This window comes from Pseudophryne corroboree, chromosome 6 (assembly GCF_028390025.1).
Source record: "Pseudophryne corroboree isolate aPseCor3 chromosome 6, aPseCor3.hap2, whole genome shotgun sequence".
Lineage (NCBI taxonomy): Eukaryota > Metazoa > Chordata > Amphibia > Anura > Myobatrachidae > Pseudophryne > Pseudophryne corroboree.
The window spans coordinates 281831914-281853605 of NC_086449.1; the positions used below are offsets into that span (position 1 = coordinate 281831914).

General features: G+C 46.6%; 1 protein-coding gene across 4 annotated transcripts in view; it reads right to left on the minus strand.

The window, feature by feature from the left end:
• Window positions 1-21692, minus strand: part of AP4E1 (adaptor related protein complex 4 subunit epsilon 1) — a 134213-nt gene that overhangs the window by 14611 nt on the left and 97910 nt on the right. For all 4 annotated transcript variants that reach the window (XM_063926083.1, XM_063926081.1, XM_063926082.1 and 1 more), the window contains 3 exons: window positions 5217-5672; window positions 3958-4148; window positions 577-734 (listed from right to left, as the gene is read on the minus strand). In XM_063926083.1, coding sequence (XP_063782153.1) covers window positions 577-734; window positions 3958-4148; window positions 5217-5672 — 805 coding nt within the window. The remainder of the gene's footprint in view (window positions 1-576; window positions 735-3957; window positions 4149-5216; window positions 5673-21692) is intronic.

Below are 21692 nucleotides of genomic sequence, written 5' to 3' on the forward strand. Positions count from 1 at the left end.
TAGCCCACAGTTCCATCTACCGGCCCATAAAACACTTATCCTTCAGTAAACACCCCTTTGCTACCCAGTTACACCCACTTAGCAACAAGGAGACATACGGCTGAGATTTTTACGATTCTGAATCGCCCGCAGTTGCGTATAAGTGCTCCGTCGCACGTACAGACAATAAATCTCATGATATCCACCCACAAACATGCAGACTTGTGTGCAATTCTGACTTAGGCCTGTGTACCTGTGTGGTGACCGGATTGGAATGATATACTGTATGCATCACATAGTGTGTATGTCAGATTGTGCTGCGCGTCAGATGGGAAGATGTAATGAATGACAGCATGCAGTTACATGCATGCTGTAATGACACATATCATGTATAATACACTGGATTGTGCAGCGTGTACGGTGCGCGATGTATCGTCACATTGAGCCGTCGGCTGGGTCACACATCCTGCAGTGTACAACTAGCTTTAGATTAGCCAACTACAGATACAAGAGACTAAAAAACTGCACGAGCTAGGTATTTTTGACAGATCTTGATATACACACAGTTTATGGTCATTAGCCTGACTACACACTTACCTATAACTTCCACAACATAAAGGTTTAGTTTGCGCTGCAAGAAAGGCAGTACTTCAGAAAGGGGCTGCTGGGGAATCGGGAGCTGAACGGTCTGCTTCACTTCATTACTCAGAGTCAGCCACATTTTACCAAACTCTTCAGTGGAAAGAATAAGGCGCCTGTATAAGATCACAAACACAATAACCTTTTCAGACACATACAGATTACTAAATAACCCATTTATTCCGCTCTTCTTTGCTTATAATATATGCTAACCAATGGAGCTGCCTTCACTATTTAGAGCTGTGAAGCCACCGTGGTTATCCTCACAGCTAGTGTTAAGTGCCCGCCAATTACAGAGGCACCTCTGCACGTCAGGATGGTTTATGTATCTAAACCTTTATTAAATCTCTAGCCTTAATCAGCGGCGGTTTCAAGTCTGCACTAGCAGGGCGGGCACCCAGGGCACTGTGGCCTGAGGGAGCGTGGCCGCAGTCTCCGCACCAGCACCATGAATTGCTTGTGCCTTCCCGCACCACACTGCCTGCCTCTTGGTGACCCCCCCGCCTCCAGCTGCCCACAACTCTGCTGCCTGCCTGCCGCACCCCTGCTGGCCGAAACCCTCCTTCCACCGCCACTCACATGTGAAGCGAGAAGTGAGGTAGGAGAGCTGGAAGCAGGGGACCAAGTGCCAGTACTGCCGTGGCCATATGGTGATGCATGCAGGGGCACACAAACACACACGTTTATATACACAGACACGCACACTCTCTCTCGCTATAGAGTGTGTCTCCCTTGCACAGTGTGTATAAGGGGCTACCTGATACAATGTGTATATGGGATAAGCGGCTACCTGACAGAGTGTGTATAAGGGACTGCCTGGCGCAGTGTGCACAATAGGTTCTGCCTGGCACAAAGTGCATAAGGGGCTCTACCAGGCACAACGTGTATAAGAGGCACTGCCTGGTCTATTGTGTTTAATGGGCTCTGCCTGGCGCAATGCATGTAAAGGGACTACCTGGCACAGTGTGTATAAGGAGCTAACTTGCGCAATTTGTATAAGAGGCTTCCTGGTGCAATGTGTATAAGGGGATACATAGCGCAATGTGTATAAGGGACTACCTGACGCAATGTGTATAGGAGGCTCTACCCGGTGCAATGTGCCTAAGGGGCTCTACCTAGCGCAATGTACAAGAGGCTCTGCTTTACTGTGGTGTAAGGTATGTAAGGGGCTCTAACATGGTATAATACTACTGTGTGGTGTAATATGACTGACAGACACTATTGTATGGTGTAATGTGAATTGGTACTATTCTGTGGCCACGCACCTTCTCCATGAAGCTACACCCTACATTTTGGCCCTATTTTAAATGGAAGGGGAGCCAAAAGAAATTTTAACCCTGGGCACCATAAAGTCTAGAAGGGATCCTGCTCTTAATATTTATACTGTATAAGGCATACGTATAATACACTTATATGCATAGACACACATAGGATATTGGAGCAGAAGTGTGGTCCTTGGGATTACCCAGAGGAATCATATAATCAGAATCAGCTTTATTGGCCAGGTGTACTCACGTACACTTGGAATTTTTTGCAGTATAAATGCTAAACACTAAAGGTGCATACACACGGAGCGATATAGCTGAGCGATTTTGACTATATAGTCAAAATCGCTCAGAAAGTTAGTGCATATCGCTCTGTATGTACAAAGCCAGCGATAGCGATGCGCGTCCCCGCCAGGTCGCTATCGCTGCTAAAAATAGACTGTGCAGGCAAGTCAATTTTGGCTAAGTCGTTGGAAAAGAGAAAGCATCCCCTTGCTTAAATGAGTTAGCCAAAATCGCCCATAGCCAAAATCGCTGGTAAAGTTAGTCAAAATCTCCTACTGCCAGTTCAAGGGAAATCGCTCAGTCAAAATCTCTCATAGTTAAAATCTCTCCGTGTGTATGCACCTTAAGCGCGTCATATAGTGCTGGAGGCTTTTGCTTACCAAAAAGGAGGAAAAGATGCAAAAAAGCACATTTATGAGCATATGCTCAGTCTCACACATCTTAAGATGCACCCAGCTGCACAACACTAGCATTTATGTCAGGTGTGTCAGGAGTAATAAGTGTGTATACTGATGCCCCGCTACAATGTACAGATGTGGCTTGACAGACTAAGTAAATGCTAAAGTCATATTAACCGGGTTACGGTCGTTAGGTCGACATAACTTATGTCGACACTCATTAGGTCAACCAATGAATGTCGCCAATGCCATTAGGTTGACATGCATTCGGTCGACATGGTCAACCTATTGCCCCTGTCAACCTAATGCATGTCGACCTCCCATGGTCGACCTAAGTTGTGTCTATTCAACGACCCATACCCTATTACCCTATATGTACACAATAATATAATGAAATGTCAAACAAGAAAGACCAGCGTCTTGATAGTGCTATTAATAAATGTGCATTTCCAACATAAAATGTAATTATATACAAATTAAAATACAACATTTGATGCTTTCCCCATTAAAAATCAAATGAGCTGCTGCAACAAGCAATATGAATAGATGGCCACAACTTCACATAATATAGCAGCTACATGAATGAATGATGCGAGATCAGCTAAAAAGGTCCACTGGCAATCAAAATCGGCTAGCTAACGCTGCTGACCATTAGTGTCCCCTACAGCCCACAAGAGATACGCCTTCTGACAGGTGTATCTGCATTGGCATCCAGGTCTACTCCAGTGATAATTACGTGAACAGCCCCTTTAAAGTACCCTGCCAATGCTTATCCACCCCACCCCCACCCACCCACCGTCCCACTACCAGTCCTCTTCTTCAGTCTAAAGGAGTCATAAGTGGAAGATACTTAAAAGTCACATATAGACGTAGGGGTACATATGAAGTATGAAAACACATTACTTTTACCCAATTAAAAGAGATGTACATCCAACTGTACATTGGCCTTGGGATTTACCATGCACTTTCCAATCTGTGGGGCTAATTCAGCGTTGATCGAAAATGTGCTAAATTTAGCACATCTATGATCATTTACTCTGACATGCCGGGGGACGCCCAGCACAGGGCTAGTCTGCCCCGCATGTCAGTCCTTGTGGACTGACAACTCTGCACCAGTGTACAAAACTGTTCTGAATATCCATAGAGAAACCAGTATACATTCAATATTAGAAGTTCAACCCTAGTACTGGGACCCCAAATATTAGCGTGACAATGTCCCCAAACAATAGTTCAATAAAGGTAATTCACAGATATTAGACTATAGTGAAAACACAGCATGTACAGTGACTGGCAATCAGCATAGGCCTAGTGATACATGTCAATGAAGCAGCAGATGATTACATTATATAGACAGTACATGTTATATAGACAGCAGCCATAATCTAGTTTACCTGATAAAATCGGATAGCCGAAAGTCTACACAAAAGTCAAGTTGAGAAGTCACCTCTGACTCTGACTGGTATGTAACAAAGCCAGCGGCCACCACGGTTTTACATGGGTGCTTAATATGTACACTGCCCCAGCACTGCTGTACTCCATTGGCATTCAGGTGAGGGAACTGGCAACAAAGACTTTTGGAAACCTGAATAACAAAGAAAATGGAATCCATTGATGTAATATGGACATTCTGGACAACACACTGCACATAGGATGTGAATTTTAAGAATGGTCATGCTAGATACATATTTATTATAATGGAACACTATGAGGGCTCCATAGTGAGTGCATACAAAGGTTGATAAAAAATATTTTTTCCAGAAGTCAGACCAATGAATGTTGGATTAGCCATTATTAAGGTATAAAAAACACATTGCCATAGACCAATCAACCACACATATTGACATGTCTATCAAAATCAGTACAGCGTTCTGACTACTTGTTTGACATATTATTATACTGGGAATTAAGGGGGGTACTGACAGGGGAGATGTGTGCTGATCTTAACACAGACCGCTCAGCACACATCTCTTCCCCCGCTCAGCACAGCGCGATGTGCTGAGCGAGGGGTGGGGACGGATGGGGGGCCGCTCACTTCACACAACGGTGAAGTGAGCGGCCCGCAAGATTGAGCCTGCATGCAGGCTCAATCTAGCACTGGCGATAGCGATGCGTGGGGCAGCGCATCGCTATCGCTGGGGGGCATACACACTGCAGATCCGTGCTTAAAATCTAAGCAATCTAGTCAGATTGCTTACATTTTAAACACGGATCTCTCCGTGTGTACCCCCCTTTAGTGTATAATGTGCTAGCCTCCTTGCTGACTCATATACACCCCAATGCCCGCAGTGGCTATAAGTGGATCACCAAGTGTCTTCCCAAACAGAATGTACTGCAGAAGAAGGATAATGCAGACACACAAAACACATGTATTTGTGGCATAGTGGTTAGCATTGCTGCTTTCTGGCCTTTGGTTAGAATGCCACCAGGATGCTAGAATTTCTGGGATTTCCTTGTTATCAGAGTAATTGCTGCTATTATACAACTATTGCTGTACTGATTTAGTACATTTTTATATTATCTCTCTTTGATGAATAATTTTACTCCATTCAGTATGATCAAAATATTGCACATACAATAGTCTAATATATTCTCCTGCAGTGTGAAAAGCATCATCTCACAGACCAAATCCCTTTCATACAGCTGGACTTACTGTGATGATTTCAGAGTGTTCCATTCTCACATGAATACTTTTGATTGCTGAAGACGTTGGGTTGGCAAATAACAGGGCTAGCAGCACACAGTCATCTTTCCAGACTTTGCAGGAGTAAAGACTCAGAGCTTCACTACTTGCAAGCTTAGTGACTGCAGAGTGTGGATGGTGAGCAAGCTCAGGAATCAGGGATGGCAGAGAGAGATTTGTGGTGGCGCCGTGTGTGGGTGGAAACGTTTCCAGGTTAGTGTTTGCAAACAAAGATGAAACCTTTTCCTCCACTGTCTCTGCACCCACTGCAGTGGGTGTTCGCGATTGTAATAATCTACAGCTGGTCGACTGGGCATCATTTGATAACACCAGAGAGATGTGATTCTGGTCATCAGTGGGCAAAGCTTTAGTTCCAATTTTAGATTTCCTTTTGTACTTGTGGGTAGTCTGGTCTGCTTTACCCATCTGTGAAATATGGCACAAATAAAACAATCACATATTATGCAGAGAATGTACAGATAAGTAATACATTCAGGGACCACTCAATTCTAATATATTAGTATTTTTTTTGTCAGTTCTTTCACCTACTAATGGATCACTGATCTGAAGTTACTCATTGCAAGGAGACACCAACTGGTGTGCTGCCCAGACCACAGTGCCAGGAGAATTTAAAAAATAAGAATTTACTCACCGGTAATTCTATTTCTCGTAGTCCGTAGTGGATGCTGGGTACTCGACGGGCTCCGCAGGAGACTGGGCACTCTTAAAAGAAAGATTAGGTACTATATCTGGTGTGCACTGGCTCCTCCCTCTATGCCCCTCCTCCAGACCTCAGTTAAGGAAACTGTGCCCGGAAGAGCTGACATTACTAGGAAAGGATTTGGAATCCAGGGTAAGACTCATACCAGCCACACCAATCACACCGTACAACTTGTGATAACTATACCCAGTTAACAGTATGAATAACAACTGAGCCTCATGTAATAGATGGCTCATAACAATAACCCTTTATTTAAGCAATAACTATATACACGTATTGCAGAAAGTCCGCACTTGGGACGGGCTCCCAGCATCCACTACGGACTACGAGAAAAAGAATTACCGGTGAGTAAATTCTTATTTTCTCTGACGTCCTAGTGGATGCTGGGTACTCTGTGGGGATTATACCAAAGCTCCCAAACGGGCGGGAGAGTGCGGATGACTCTGCAGCACCGAATGAGCAAACTCAAGGTCCTCCTCAGCCAGGGTATCAAACTTGTAGAATTTTGCAAAAGTGTTTGAACCCGACCAAGTAGCAGCTCGGCAAAGTTGTAAAGCAGAGACCCCTCGGGCAGCCGCCCAAGAAGAGCCCACCTTCCTTGTGGAATGGGCTTTCACGGATTTAGGATGCGGCAGTCCAGCCGCAGAATGCGCAAACTGAATCGTGCTACAGATCCAGCGAGCAATAGTCTGCTTTGAAGCAGGAGCACCCAGCTTGTTGGGTGCATGCAGGATAAACAGCGAGTCAGTTTTTCTGACTCTAGCCGTCCTGGAAACATAGATTTTCAGGGCCCGGACTACGTCCAGCAACTTGGAATCCTCCAAGTCCCTAGTAGCCGCAGGCACCACAATAGGTTGGTTCAAATGAAACGATGATACCACCTTAGGGAGAAATTGGGGAAGAGTCCTCAATTCTGCCCTTTCCATATGGAAGATCAGATATGGGCTTTTACATGACAAAACCGCCAATTCTGACACACGCCTAGTCCAAGCTAAGGCCAAAAGCATGACCACTTTCCACGTGAGATATTTTAACTCCACGGTCTTAAGTGGCTCAAACCAGTGGGATTTTAGGAATCCAACACAACGTTAAGATCCCAAGGTGCCACTGGAGGCACAAAAGGGGCTGAATATGCAGCACCCCTGTAACAACGTCCGAACTTCAGGCAGTGGCCCAGATAGGGCCGAAATCTTGGCCTTTATGGATCCTAATTTTAGGCCCATAGTCACTCCTGACTGTAGGAAGTGCAGGAATCGACCCTGCTGGAATTCCTCTGTAGGGCCTTCCCGGCCACACACCAAGCAACATATTTTCGCCATATACAGTGAAAAAGTCTTGCTGTCACGTCTTTCCTAGCCTTTATCAGCGTAGGAATAACTGCATCCGGAATGCCCTTTTCCGCTAGGATCTGGCGTTCAACCGCCATGCCGTCCAACGCAGCCGCGGTTAGTCTTGGAACAGACAGGGCCCCTGTTGCAACATGTCCTGTCTGAGAGGCAGAGGCCATGGGTCCTCTGAGAGCATTTCTTGCAGTTCCGGGTACCGAGTCCTTCTTGGCCAATCCGGAGCAAAGAATATTGTTCACACTTCTCCTTTTATTACAATTCTCAGCCCTTTGGTCTGAGAGGAAGAGGAGGGAATACATAGACCGACTGGAACACCCACGGTGTTACTAGTGCGACCACAGCTATCGCCTGAGAGTCCCTTGACCCAGCGTAAAACCTTTTTTTATCTTTTTATTGAGGTGGGACGCCATCTAGTCCACCTGAGGCAGTTCCCATCAATTTCCAAAACTGCGTGAAGACTTCCTGATGTAGTCACCACTTTCCCGGGTGGAGGTCGTGCCTGCTGAGGAAGTCTGCTTCCCAGTTGTCCACTCCCGGAATGAACACTGCTGACAGTGCGCTTACTTGATTCTCCGCCCAGCGAAGAATTCTGGTGGCTTCTACCTTCGCCACCCTGCTCCTTGTGCCGCCTTGGCGGTTTACATGAGCCCCTGCGGTCTGACTGGATCAGAACCGGTTGGTCGCGAAGCAGGAACTCCGCTTGACTTAGGGCGTTGTATATGGCCCTTAGTTCCAGGATATTGATGTGAAGGCAAGTCTGTTGGCTTGACCACAAACCTTGGAATTTTCTTCCCTGTGTAACTGCCCCCCACCCTCGGAGGCTTGCATCCGTGGTCACCAGGACCCAGTCCTGAATGCCGAATCTGCGGCCCTCGAGAAGGTGAGCACTCTGCAGCCACCACAGGAGAGACACCCTGGCCCTGGGGGATAGGGTGATTAACCGATGCATCTGAAGATGTGATCCGGACCACTTGTCCAGTAAGTTCCATTGTCCTTGCATGGAACCAGCCGAAGGGGATGGCCTCGTATGATGCCACCATCCTTCCCAGGACTCGAGTGCAGTGATGCACTTACACCTGTTTTGGTTTTCAATAGATTCCTGACCAGTGTCATGAGCTCCTGAGCTCTCTCTATCGGGAGATAAACCCTTTTCTGGTCTGTGTCTAGGATCATGCCTAGGCGAGGCAGATGAGCTGTAGGAACCAACTGCGACTTCGGAATATATAGAATCCAGCCGTGTTGCCGTTTCACTTCCAGAGAAGGTGATACGCTGTCCAGCAACTGCTCTCTTGATCTCGCTTTTATGAGGAGATCATCCAAGTATGTGATAATAGTGACACCTTGCTTCCGCAGGATCACCATCATATCCGCCATTACCTTGGTGAAATTGGTAATGACAATCCCGTACCGCAATTATGAGGTACGCCTGATGAGGTGGATAAATGGGGACATGAAGGTATGCATCCCTTATGTCCCGATTCACGATAAAGTCTCCCCCTTTTCAGGCTTGCAATGACCTCTCTTAGCGATTCCATCTTGAACTTGAACCTTTTCAGGTATATGTTCAGGGATTTTAATTCAATATGGGTCTAACCGAACCGTCTGGTTTCGGGATTATAACATGGTCGAATAATAACACCCTCTTGTTGAAGGAGGGGACCCTTGACCACCACCTGTTGAAGATACAATTTACGAATTGCAGTTAACACTGGCTCCCTCTCTTGGGGGGAAGCCCGCCGGGTCCTCGGTGAGGGGGCATCTTCTCCCAGTCCAGCCTGTATCCCTGCGACACAATTTCTATTGCCCAGGGATCTAACAGGGAGTGAACCCACTTGTGGCTGAACTTACGAAGGCGTGTCCCCACCAGGCCTAGCTCCGCCTGTGGAGCCCCAGCGACATGCAGTGGATTTTTGTAGAGGCCGGGGAGGACTTCTGTTCCTGGGGACAAGCTGTGGTGTACAGCTTCTTTCCTCTGCCCCCGGCTCTGACAAGAAAGGACGCACCTCAGAATTTCTTGTTTCTTTATTCGAAAAGCTGCATTTAATAATGTCGTGCTTTCCCAGGCTTTGCAGGAATATAGGGCAAACTAGCAGAATTACTAACTATAGCTGTGGAGACCAGGCCCGAGAACCTTTCTCCACACAATCCTCAGCCTTCCATATGCCTCTTAAGTCGGCATCATCTGTCCAATGTATATTCTACAGGACACGTCAAGCAGAAATCGACATAGCTTTTGACTCTAGGACCCAGTATACTCATGTCCCTTTGGGCATGCTTTATAATTATATATCTATCACTTAAGACAGCATCTTAAAATATTTATATGCATACTAGGGTCTCAATCTCTGCTGATAAGGTACCTGTCCACGCTGCCACAGCGCTATAAACCCATGCCGACACAATCGCCGGTCTGGGTAGTATACTAGAATGTGCACACTATCTGCAGGATCCCTGAGAATAGCTAGCGCAAACAGGACACCCAAGGGGAAGATTCTCAACACATCCTGGCCCTAGTGGCGAAAGGATACAGCCTGAGAATTCTCTTGTGGGAAGCTGCCGTCTCTAGTCTGGAGATTCCCGCTCTTTTTCCTCATGAGAGGAGGGAAATTTACCTCAGCATTCTTCCCCTTAACATGTGTACTCTCGTGTCAGGGACAGATGAGTCATCAGTGATATGCAAATCATCTTTTATTCCAATAATCATATATTGAATATCTTTTAGCCCTCTTGGCTGTAACTTTGCATTATCTTAGTCGACAGTGGAGTTAAACTCCGTGTCGATACCAGTGTTTGTTATTTTGGATAGTGAGCATAGAGAGACTCTGAAGGACTCTGTGACATAGGGACAGACCAGGGTAGATTTCCTTTCTGTTCCCTAACCTTTTGTGCAATAATTTTACCTCAGCACTTACACATATCCAAACAGGTGTCGGCGTTGTCGACGGAGACACCCTCCCACACACATATCCGCTCTATCACCTCCTTAGAGGAGCCTTTTACCTCAGACATGTCGACACAAGCGTACCGACACACCACACACACAGGGGATGCTCTATTTGAAGACAGTTCCCCCACCAGGCCCTTTGGAGAGACAGAGAGAGAGTATGCCAGCACACACCACAGCGCTATATAATACAGGGATGTACACTATACTGAGTGATTTTTCCCCTATAGCAGCTTATATACACAGTTTTGCGCCTAAATTTATGTGCCCCCCTCTCTTCTTTACCCTTTGTGTACCAGGATACTGCAGGGGAGAGCCTGGGGAGCTTCCTTCCAGCTGAGCTGTGAAGAGAAAATGGCGCCGGTGTGCCGAGGAAGAAGGCCCGGCCCCCTCAGCGGCGGGCTTCTGTCCTTTTATGTACTTTAATGGCGGGGGTTTTTACACATATACAGTACTAGACTGTATTATGTGTGTTTTTTTTGCGAAAAGGTAATCTAATTGCTGCCCAGGGCGCCCCCCCCATCGCCCTGCACCCATCAGTGACCGGAGTGTGTGGTGTGCTAAGGGAGCAATGGCGTGTGCTACCTTAATGAAGACTGGAGTCTTCAGCCGCCGATTTTCAACTTCTCTTCGGTTCTTCTGGCTCTGCAAGGGGGACGGCGGCGCGGCTCCGGGACCGGACGACCGAGGACTGGGCCTGTGTTCGATCCCTCTGGAGCTAATGGTGTCCAGTAGCCTTAGAAGCCCAAGCTAGCTGCAAGCAGGTAGGTTCGCTTCTCTCCCCTCAGTCCCACGTAGCAGTGAGTCTGTTGCCAGCAGATCTCACTGAAAATAAAAAACCTAACAAATACTTTCTTTTCTAGGAAGCTCAGGAGAGCCCCTAGGGTGCATCCAGCTCTGGCCGGGCACAGATTCTAACTGAGGTCTGGAGCAGGGGCATAGAGGGAGGAGCCAGTGCACACCAGATATAGTACCTAATCTTTCTTTTAAGAGTGCCCAGTCTCCTGCGGAGCCCGTCTATTCCCCACGGAGTACCCAGCATCCACTAGGACGCCAGAGAAATAAACAATAGTAAGTTGAAGCCACGGGGGTGGGTGCAGTTGACAGGAAGCTGGCACTTTTACTAATTGCGGGAGAAGTTAAGCTGTTACGGTAAAATCCCATTTTTTTATTTTACAGGTTGAGTATCCCTTATCCAAAATGCTTGGGACCAGACGTATTTTGGATATCGGATTTTTCCGTATTTTGGAATAATTGCATACCATAATGAGATATCATGGTGATGGGACCTAAGTCTAAGCACAGAATGCATTTATCTTTCATATACACCTTATACACACAGCCTGAAGGCAATTTTAGCCAATATTTTTTTATAACTTTGTGCATTAAACAAAGTGTGTCTACATTCACACAATTCATTTATGTTTCATATACACCTTATACACACAGCCTAAAGGTCCTTTAATACAATATTTTTAATAACTTTGTGTATTAAACAAAGTTTGTGTACATTGAGTCATCAAAAAACAAAGGTTTCACTATCTCACTCTCATTAAAAAAAGTCCGTATTTCGGAATATTCCGTATTTCGGAATATTTGGATATGGGATACTCAACCTGTATTTAAAAAACTAAAAAGTTATGACTTTAATAGTAAACTAGTAATCATGTTTAATGTAAAATAAACTGAAGTTGCAGGTTAGTCTATACACTTAACTCATGAGCAGGCAAAATTTTTTATCAGCGGTGTCTTAACTCAAATAAGCAAAAACTAATTATAGCACCACTATTAAAAGGAGATTTATGGTAGACTTACCATAATCAAATCTCTTTCTGCGAGGTACACTGGGTTCAACAGGGAATACATTGGGGTATAGAGTTGGATCTTGATCCAGAGGCACTAACAGGCTACAGCTTTGACTATTCCCAGGATGCACTGCATGGCCTCCTCTATAGCCCCGCCTCCGGACACTGCAGCTCAGTTTCGTTAACCAGTCCAATGCAGTAGCAGGTAAAAGAGAAGGCAGATGTTAGTCACATAGAACTACATTCTCACGACAGGAGAAGGGACCAGCGGCTAATGCCATACAAACCCAAAGAAGCTAAGTGCGTCAGGGTGGGCGCCCTGTGGAACCCAGTGTACCTCGCAAAAAGAGATTTAACTATGGTAAGTCTATCATAAATCTCCTTTTCTGCAGCGGGGTACACTGTGTTCCACAGGGAATACATCAGGGATGTCCTAAAGCAGTTCCTCATGCGAGGGGACGCATCTCAGCGGGCATAAGAACCCGGTGTCCACAGAAAGCATCCTGGGAGGCGGAAGTATCAAAGGCATTAAACCTAATGAACGTGTTCACTGAGGACCACGTAGCCGCCTTGCACAATTGTTCAGCGGACGCGCCTCTGCGGGCCACCCAAGAAGGTCCAACAGACCGAGTAGAATGGGCTTTGACAGCAGGAGCTCGGAGACCAGCCTGTGCATATGCTTGTGCAATCACCATTCTAATCCATCTGGCCAAGGTTTGCTTATTCGCAGGCCAGCCACGTTTGTGGAAACCAAAAAGTGCAAAAAGGGTATCGGACCTCCTGAGAGAGGCAGTTCTCTCCATGTAAATACGGAGAGCCCATACCACATCCAAAGACCGCTCTTTGGAGGACAAACCAGAAGAGTTAAAAGTCGGAACCACAATCTCTTGGTTAAGATGGAAAGATGACACCACCTTAGGTAGATAACCGGAACGAGTTCTAAGAACTGACCGGTCACGGTGAAAAATCAGAAAGGGTGGACTACAGGACAAAGCGCCTAAGTCCGACACCCTACTAGCAGAGGCAATAGCCAGCAGAAACACGTCCTTAAGCGTAAGACATTTAAGGTCCACAGACTCAAGAGGTTCAAATGGAGACTCTTGTAGGGCATTCAAGACAACAAGAAGATCCCATGGGGGACCACCAGGGAATACCCGGTGCAGTAGGTTTAGAACGAGGTGAAATTCCTGTCTAACACTGACAGCAGATTCACATTTCTTCTATTATTCCTACTTGACTATCAAAGACATCCCCACCCAAAATCCATCATGGCCCATGTTTTGAATACCAGTTCAATACACTGGCAAGGTCGGAAATACTGTAATATCTATACCGGTCTGTCACAGTCTGTATTTTGACAATGATGAATTTATAATTTTGTTTAGCAGCCGGATTGGGCTGCACATACTCTGATTATAAATATTATATTTTTTCCTAAATATCCAATCATTCTGCTTCCATTGCCAACCGCTTTTTAAATGTTCAATAATTAATTTGTGTGATTTGTCTGTGTCATTGTTGTATGTTTACTTGTGCTCAGGAGATTAAATGATCTTTTAATTATTCAGAATAAAAGTTATGTCTTAATTTCTGACAATATCTCATTATTCCTTCTACAAGAGTGCTCCCACAAAGAAGTCTACTTTCTTTTTCTTGTACCTCAGATCCTATGGAGCCACAAGAGGGACATAGGGAGGCTGAATCCGTAAAACGCCCTGAGTGAAAGTATGAATGTCAGGAATAGACGCAATCTTCCTCTGAAACCACACCGACAAGGCAGAAATATGAACCTTGAGGGGGGCCAGATGAAGGCATAAGTCTAGGCCTTGTTGCAGAAAAGCCAAAAGTCTAGAAGTTCTGAATTTGTATGCATCGTAATTCTTAGCAGCACACCAGGTGAAGTAAGAATTCCAGACCCTGTAATAAATCCGTGCAGAAGCCGGTTTGCGGGCCTCCAGCATAGTTTGGATTACCGCCTCAGAGAATCATTTGGCCCTCAGGAGTGAAGCTTCAAGAGCCATGCCATCAAAGCCAGTCTGGCCAGGTCCGGGTAGACACAAGGGCCCTGAACGAGGAGGTCTGCGCGTTGAGGAAGTAGAAGAGGACACTCGATCGATCGACCCTGTAGGTCTGAGAACCAATGCCGTCTGGGCCACGCTGGAGCGACTAGAAGTAGTATTCCTCCTTCTTGCTTGAACTTCCGTAGAACCCTGGGCAGGAGTGACACTGCAGAAAACACGTATGGCAGCCGAAAGTTCCATGGACTTGCCAGTTCATCCACGAACGCTGCTTGAGGATCCCTTGTCCTTGATCCGAAAACCGGAACCTTGTGATTGTGTCGAGACGCCATCAGGTCTATATCTTGTAGGCCCCACTTGTCCACTTGGAGTTGAAAAAATTCCGGATGAAGCCTCCACTCTCCGGCTTGTACGTCCTGACGACTGAGGAAATCGGCTTCCCAGTTGAGGACTCCGGGAATGAACACTGCCGATATTGCTGGCAGATGGCGTTCCGCCCAACAAAGGATTTTTTACACTTTCATCATTGCCATGGGCTTCGAGTGCCACCTTCATGATTTATGTACGCCACCGTGGTGGCGTTGTCTGATTGTACTTGAACAGGCCTGTTCAGTATCAGAGGCAGGGCAAGAGTCAAAGCATTGAACACTGCCCGCAATTCCAGAATGTTTATCGGGAGGAGAGATTCCTCCTTGGTCCACCGACCCTGGAGAGAGTGTTGCTCTAGCACAGTGCCCCAACCCCGCAGACTGGCGTCCGTAGTCAGTAGGACCCAGTTGGGGATCCAGAAGGGAAAGCTCCTGCTCAACTGTTGGTCCTGTAGCCATCAGCTCAGTGACAGACGAACCTCCGGAGTCAAGGAGATCATTTGAGACCTGATCCGATGAGGCAGGCCGTCCCACTTGGAAAGGATTAACCTCTGCAAACGGCGGGAATGAAATTGAGCGTACTCTACCATGTCGAAAGCCGACACCATGAGGCCTAGTACTTGCATCGCCGAGTGTATCGACACTCTTGGCCGAGAAAGGAAGTATCTGATCCTGTTCTGAAGTTCAGGACTTTCTCTGGCGACAGAAACAGTCTTTGGCTATGTGTATCCAGCAGTTCTCCCAGGGTTCACTACGATATGCCGGCGGTCGGGCTCCTGGCGACCAGCATACCGGCTCCGGGAGCCCGACCGCCGGCTTACTGTGGCGAGCGCAAATGAGCCCCTTGCGGGCTCGCTGCGCTCGCCACGCTACGGGCACGGTGGCGCGCTACGCGTGCCACGCTATTTTATTCTCCCTCCAGGGGGGTCCTGGACCCCCACGAGGGAGAATAAGTGTCGGTATGCCGGCTGTCGGGATCCCGGCGCCGTTATACTGTGCGCCGGGATCCCGTCAGTAGGCATACTGAAGACCACCCGTTCTCCCAGGTGCACCATGCTTCGAGCAGGGACCAGCGAGGACTTTTTCCAGTTGATGAGCCACCCGTGGGCTTGTAGGAATTGGACAGTCAGTTCCAGATGACTGAGTAGAACATCTTGGGAGTTCGCCAGGATCAGCAAGTCGTCCAGATACGGCAGGATCCTAATTCCCTGACGACAGAGAAGGGCCGTCATCACGGGCATGACCTCGGTGAAGATCTGAGGGGCCGTGGCCAGTCCAAATGGCAGAGCCTGGAATTGATAATGTAGGTTGCCAATAGCAAACCACAGACATTGCTGATGCGATATGGCAATAGGTATATGCAGGTAAGCAACCTGTATGACCGGGGATACCATATAGTCTTCGGGTTCCATGGCCAGTACAATAGAGCGCAGAGTTTCCATATACAGAATTTGGACACACTCACAAATTTGTTCAATGATTTGAGGTTGAGTATAGGCCGGAAGGACCCATTGGATTTTGGGACTAGAAACAGGGTTGAATAGTATCCCCTGCCTCTCTGGGACAGAGGTACCTGCACTACCACTCCTGTGTCCAGGAGGGATCGTACAACCAGGAGTAGAGCTTGCACTTTCAACAGATCCGAAGGAATAACCGTCGTGCAGAACTGGCGAGGGGGACGTCTCTTGAAAGAGACAGTGTACCCGTGAGAGACAACTTCCCGCACCCAGGCATCTGAAGTGGTCCTTAACCAGACCTGGGCGAATTGCAGAAGCCGGCCTCCCACCCTGGGATTCCCCAGGGGGAGGCCCGGCCCGTCATGCAGCAAGCTTGTCTTGTTTGGAAGGCACCAGCACCTGCATCTTGCTGCCCGTTATTATCTACTTTCTTTGAATACCAGAAAGTCTACAAACAGGGTAAAGGCAACAGTGGGACTGAGCTAAGGAGGTCCGCACCCTGTTCATTCCAAAGCCGCTACAGCCGTGAGTAACCTGTGACATTTACCGTTGCCAGACAGCACGGGGGTGGAGTGCATCGCTGCAGCTAATATCCAACACAGCGGACTCCCCCTGTCAGCAACAAGAAAGCTCATAAGTGAGCGAAGCTATCCTCCTATACTTTTATTCCGGCTAAAGAGATCTAGTATGGCAATATACAAATTGGGGTCGTAGCATACCGCTGTGGACAGCTGAATACACAGCGCTCTCCCCCTGACAATTCTATCAATCTGAATAAGTGGCCAAAATTAATGACTGCACATTACATTCCGGCATTTTTAAAGAAACGGCTGTCCATGTAACAATTGTTATTAAGTATACGTATATATACAAAAGATACTCCATGGACACCTTTTATAAATTAATTTAAAGGGCAATTTTATATGAGTTTTTGTATGTGGATATTGTATGTGGATTAGAGTATATTTTTTATATATGAATTTATACCTACATATGGTTTTATGTTTTATGTTGTAATAGGAATACGAATAAAATAAATATATTTAAAATCCAATAAGATTCAAGCGCTCCCTTGATAGTGTATACTATTTTTCCTATATTGTCTTGTTTGGAAGCAGGCTGACGGGCAGCCCAGAATTGTTTAGGTTTGGGCTTAGTGGTTTTGGAAGCATGAGCCGGTCTCTGGTACGCCTGACCCTTTGCTTTCCCTGGAGGTCGAAAGGAACGAAAAGTGGTACTCTTTGCCTTCGGTGCAGAAGGATTAGTATTTAGGAGAAACGCAGTCTTACCATTCGCCAAGTCAGTCACAATCTTATTCAGATCTTCCCCAAATAGGATGTCTCCCTAAAAGGGGAGAACCTCCAAGGTCTTTTTGGAGTCCAGGTCCACCTTCCAGGACCTCAACCACATAATTCGGCGAGCCAGTATAGACGTAGTGGCCGCCTTGGCCGCCATTACACCTGCCTCAGAGGACGCCTCCTGAATATAGTGGGAGGCGGTGGTAATATGAGACAGATATGGTCTGGCAGTGTCAGAAATATCCTGAGGCAGCTCTTCCTCTAATGCCTGATCACATGCTTCTTTTGTGGCCCAGGAGGCTGCTGTAGTGGGTCTATGTACAGCAATAGACTTCAGGCATTCCTCCACACGCTTATCCGTCGGTTCCTTCAGTGAGGTGACAGTGATGACAGGCAGAGTAGATGACATGAGAGTCCACCGGCGGTGGATGTTCCCACTTGTTACTCAACTCCGCAGGGATAGGATAACGAGCTAGCATCTTCTTAGACCGGGAGAATTTCTTTCCTGGAGAAGACCAGGGTTCCTGACGTATGTCTATTAAATGGTCAGAATGCAGTAAGACTACTTTAGCAACCTTCTGACGTTTGAACTTATCAGGTTTCTTAGACGCAGTAGTGGGATCTACTCATCATCAATTTGTAGAATCAGCTTAATAGCCTACACTAGGTCAGGAACATCAACCTGAGTTGCAGGATCCTCGTCAGAAGCAACTGTATCAGTGTCTGACAGATCAGTATATTCCCCATCCTCATCAGAAGAATTATCTGAAATATTAGTGGATTGTGAGGAGGAAGCGGCCCACTTAGATGACCCCTTGACCCCAGAGGGACGTTGGGTTGAAAGTTGTCTAACCAACGATTGATTTAATTGTTGTATCTGGGTAGACAGAGTGTTTGCCCAGGGCAGAGTAACTACAGGGACAATATGTGGCTGCAATGGCACAAGAGGTCCCAAAGGGGGCGTCACAAGCGTATTCAGCATACTTGAGAACGCTGCCCAAGGTGGCTCCTGATTGGCTACAGGGGCTGCGGGCTGACTGGGAGATGTATGGCATCCAGTACACAAACCATCAGTTAAAACATCCCCCTCAGGTAAATCCTTGGCGCAAGCACTGCATGATGCAAGGGCAGGAGGGTTTCCTGCCCTCTGTGGCAGACATAGTGAATGTAGCCGTAGAGCGTAAACAGTACACTATAGGCAGACAAATACAATACCTGCAAAACACTCCCTTATTTATGTGACAGTAAATACAGAATATAAACAGAATAAATGCAGTATGAGGTGACTGAAGAGTGCAGTAAAATACACTTAACAGTATATATTGCGCAGCACTATATATTTGACCCTGACGCACCTAGCACCCCAGGGTACAAAATATACGTTATGGTAAGAACTTACCGTTGATAACGTGATTTCTCTTATGTCCACAGGTATCCACAGGATAACATTGGGATATTGTCGAGCGACAGCGAAAATAGCACCAATACGGTCACGAGCTTTCTGGCCTCCCAGGATGCATTGGGGCCTTCACCATATAGTCCCGCCCACTGACTCAGTCAAATCAGTTCTTTCCACAGCGATTTTAGGCAGGAACATCAGGTAGAAACCTGTTTAGGTGACAAGAACACACATGCACACCCTTCCTTACAAGAAGGAAGAGGTTTTAGTGATTGTCTAGATCCTCAAATCAGATGCGTCAGGGTGGGATCCCTGTGGATACCTGTGGACATAAGAGAAATCACGTTATCAACGGTAAGTTCTTACCATAACGTATATTTCTCTGGCTGGGTCCACAGGATTATCCACAGGATAACATTGGGATTCCCAAAGCCATTTTAGTGGTGGGGACGCTCCTGATTGCACAGGAGGACCTTTCGCCCGAAGTCTGCGTCATGAGAGGCAAAAGTATCCAAGGCATAATGTCTGATGAATGTGTTTATGGAAGACCATGTGGCTGCCCTACATATCTGTTCTGCTGAAGCACCCTGTTGTGCTGCCCATGAAGGACCTACCTTACGTGTAGAGTGTGCAGAGACAATAGCCGGAATAGGGAGATCTGCATGAGAATAAGCTTCTGATATTACCATTCGGAGCCATCTCGCCAGCGTCTGTTCACTAGCAGGCCATCCTCTTCTATGGAATCCGTAGAGGATGAAGAGAGAATCTGTTTTCCTGATGGCACTAGTACGATCTATGTAGATTCTTAAAGCCCGGACCACGTCCAGCGGCGCTTCTCCCGCAGAAAGTCCCGATACCTGAAAAGCTGGGACTACAATCTCTTCATTCAGGTAAAACTTTGATACCACCTTTGGAAGATAACTAGATCTCGTTCTGAGAACTGCTCTGTCTGGAAAAAAACTTAGGAAAGGAGACTTACACGATAATGCTCCTAAATCTGACACTCTTCTGGCTGACGCCATTGGCAGTAAAAAAAGAACTTTAACCGTTAACCACTTAAGATCTGCTCTCTCAAGTGGTTCAAACAGAGGACCCTGGAGAAATTTAAGAACTAAATTCAAATCCCAGGGAGCTGCAGGAGGAACAAATGGAGGTTGAATATGTACTACTCCTTGAAAAAACGTACGTACATCCTGTAAATCAGCATTCTTTTGCTGAAACCATATGGTTAATGCTGATACTTGAACCCTCAAGGAAGCAACTTTCAACCCTTTATCCAAACCTGCCTGAAGGAAATCCAAAATCCTGGACACTTTAAAGGATCTCGGATTTAAATTTTTTCCAGTACACCAATAAATATAGGCTTGCCATATTCTATGATACACACGGGCCGAGGAAGGCTTTCTTGCTCTAAGCATAGTTTGGATTACTTGTTTCGAAAATCCTTTAGCCTCTAAGATAGAGGTTTCAACAGCCACGTCGTCAAAGACAGGCGATCCAGATGACTGTGGCAACAAGGACCCTGCGTTAGTAGATCTGGACGTTGAGGGAGCAGTATTGGTGCTTCCATGGACATTATCAACAGATCTGTGTACCAATGCTTTCTTGGCCAAGCTGGTGCTATTAGAATCATTGCTCCTTTTGCTTGTTTTATCTTTCTCACTACTCTGGGTAACAGAGATATTGGCGGGAACAGATACGCCAGCTGAAACCTCCATTCTACTGACAGTGCGTCTACAAGGACCGCACCTGGGTCCCTTGTTCTCGATCCGCACCTTGGAACTTTGTTGTTTAGACGAGACGCCATAAGGTCTATCTCTGGTAGACCCCATCTGTTCACCAGTGTCTGAAATACTTCTGGGTGTAGTGCCCATTCGGTTTCCTGAATGGTGTGCCGACTGAAAAAATCCGCTTTCCAGTTTAGTACACCCGGGACAAATACTGCTGACAATGCTGGGAGATGGAGTTCTGCCCATCTTAGAATGGGAGTTACTTCCTCCATCAGTCTCCTGCTGTGAGTACCTCCTTGATGATTGAGGTATGCTACTGCCGTCGCATTGTCTGAGCGAATCTGAACTGGTCTTCCCTGCAGACTGTCCTTTGCCTGAACTAGAGCCAAGTAAACGGCCCTTATTTCTAACAGATTTATTGGCAGGCGACTTTCCCTTGCGGTCCATTTTCCCTGGAACCATAGGCTTCCGAGTACCGCCCCCCAGCCCTGCAGGCTGGCATCTGTTGTCAGGACTTGCCACTCTTTTATCCAAAAGGGTCTCCCCTTGTCTAAATGGTCTGTCTGTAGCCACCACGCTAGAGACCTTTTTACACTTACTGGAAACCATCATCTGCTTTTTAATCGTCTGATGATTTCCGTTCCATTTGGTCAGAATAAGGTGCTGCAACGGTCTGGAATGGAATTGCGCATATTCCACCATATCGAAGGTTGATACCATCAGACCCAACAATCGCATTGCTGCATGGACTGACATTGTCTGGGCTTGCAACGCTTCCTGAGCCATGACCTGCACCTTGACTATCTTTTTCTCTGGTAGGAGAACTTTCTGTAGGTCTGAATCCAATATGGCCCCCAAATGAATCATCCGCTGTGACGGATTCAGGGACGACTTTTCCCAATTTATGAGCCACCCGTATCTCTGTAAACAAACTATCGTCTGTTGAAGATGGCTCAACAGTAAATCTTGCGACTGTGCTAAGATTAACAGGTCGTCTAGGTATGGGAATATTCTTATCCCCTGTTTGCGCAGACAAGCTGCCATAACCACCATGATCTTGGTAAACACCCTGGGTGCTGTAGCTAGCTCGAAAGGCAGAGCTTGGAACTGAAAATGTTCCTGGAGGATAGCAAACCTGAGGTAACACTGATGCGACAGTGCTATAGGCACATGTAGGTAAGCATCCCGTACATCCAGAGATACTATGTAATCTCCCGGTTCCATAGCCAACATTATGGAGTGTAACGTCTCCATGTGGAACTTCGGGATCCATATGTATTTGTTCAACATTTTCAGATTGAGAATTGGTCGATATGACCCATATGGTTTCTGGATTAGAAATAGATTGGAGTAAAACCAC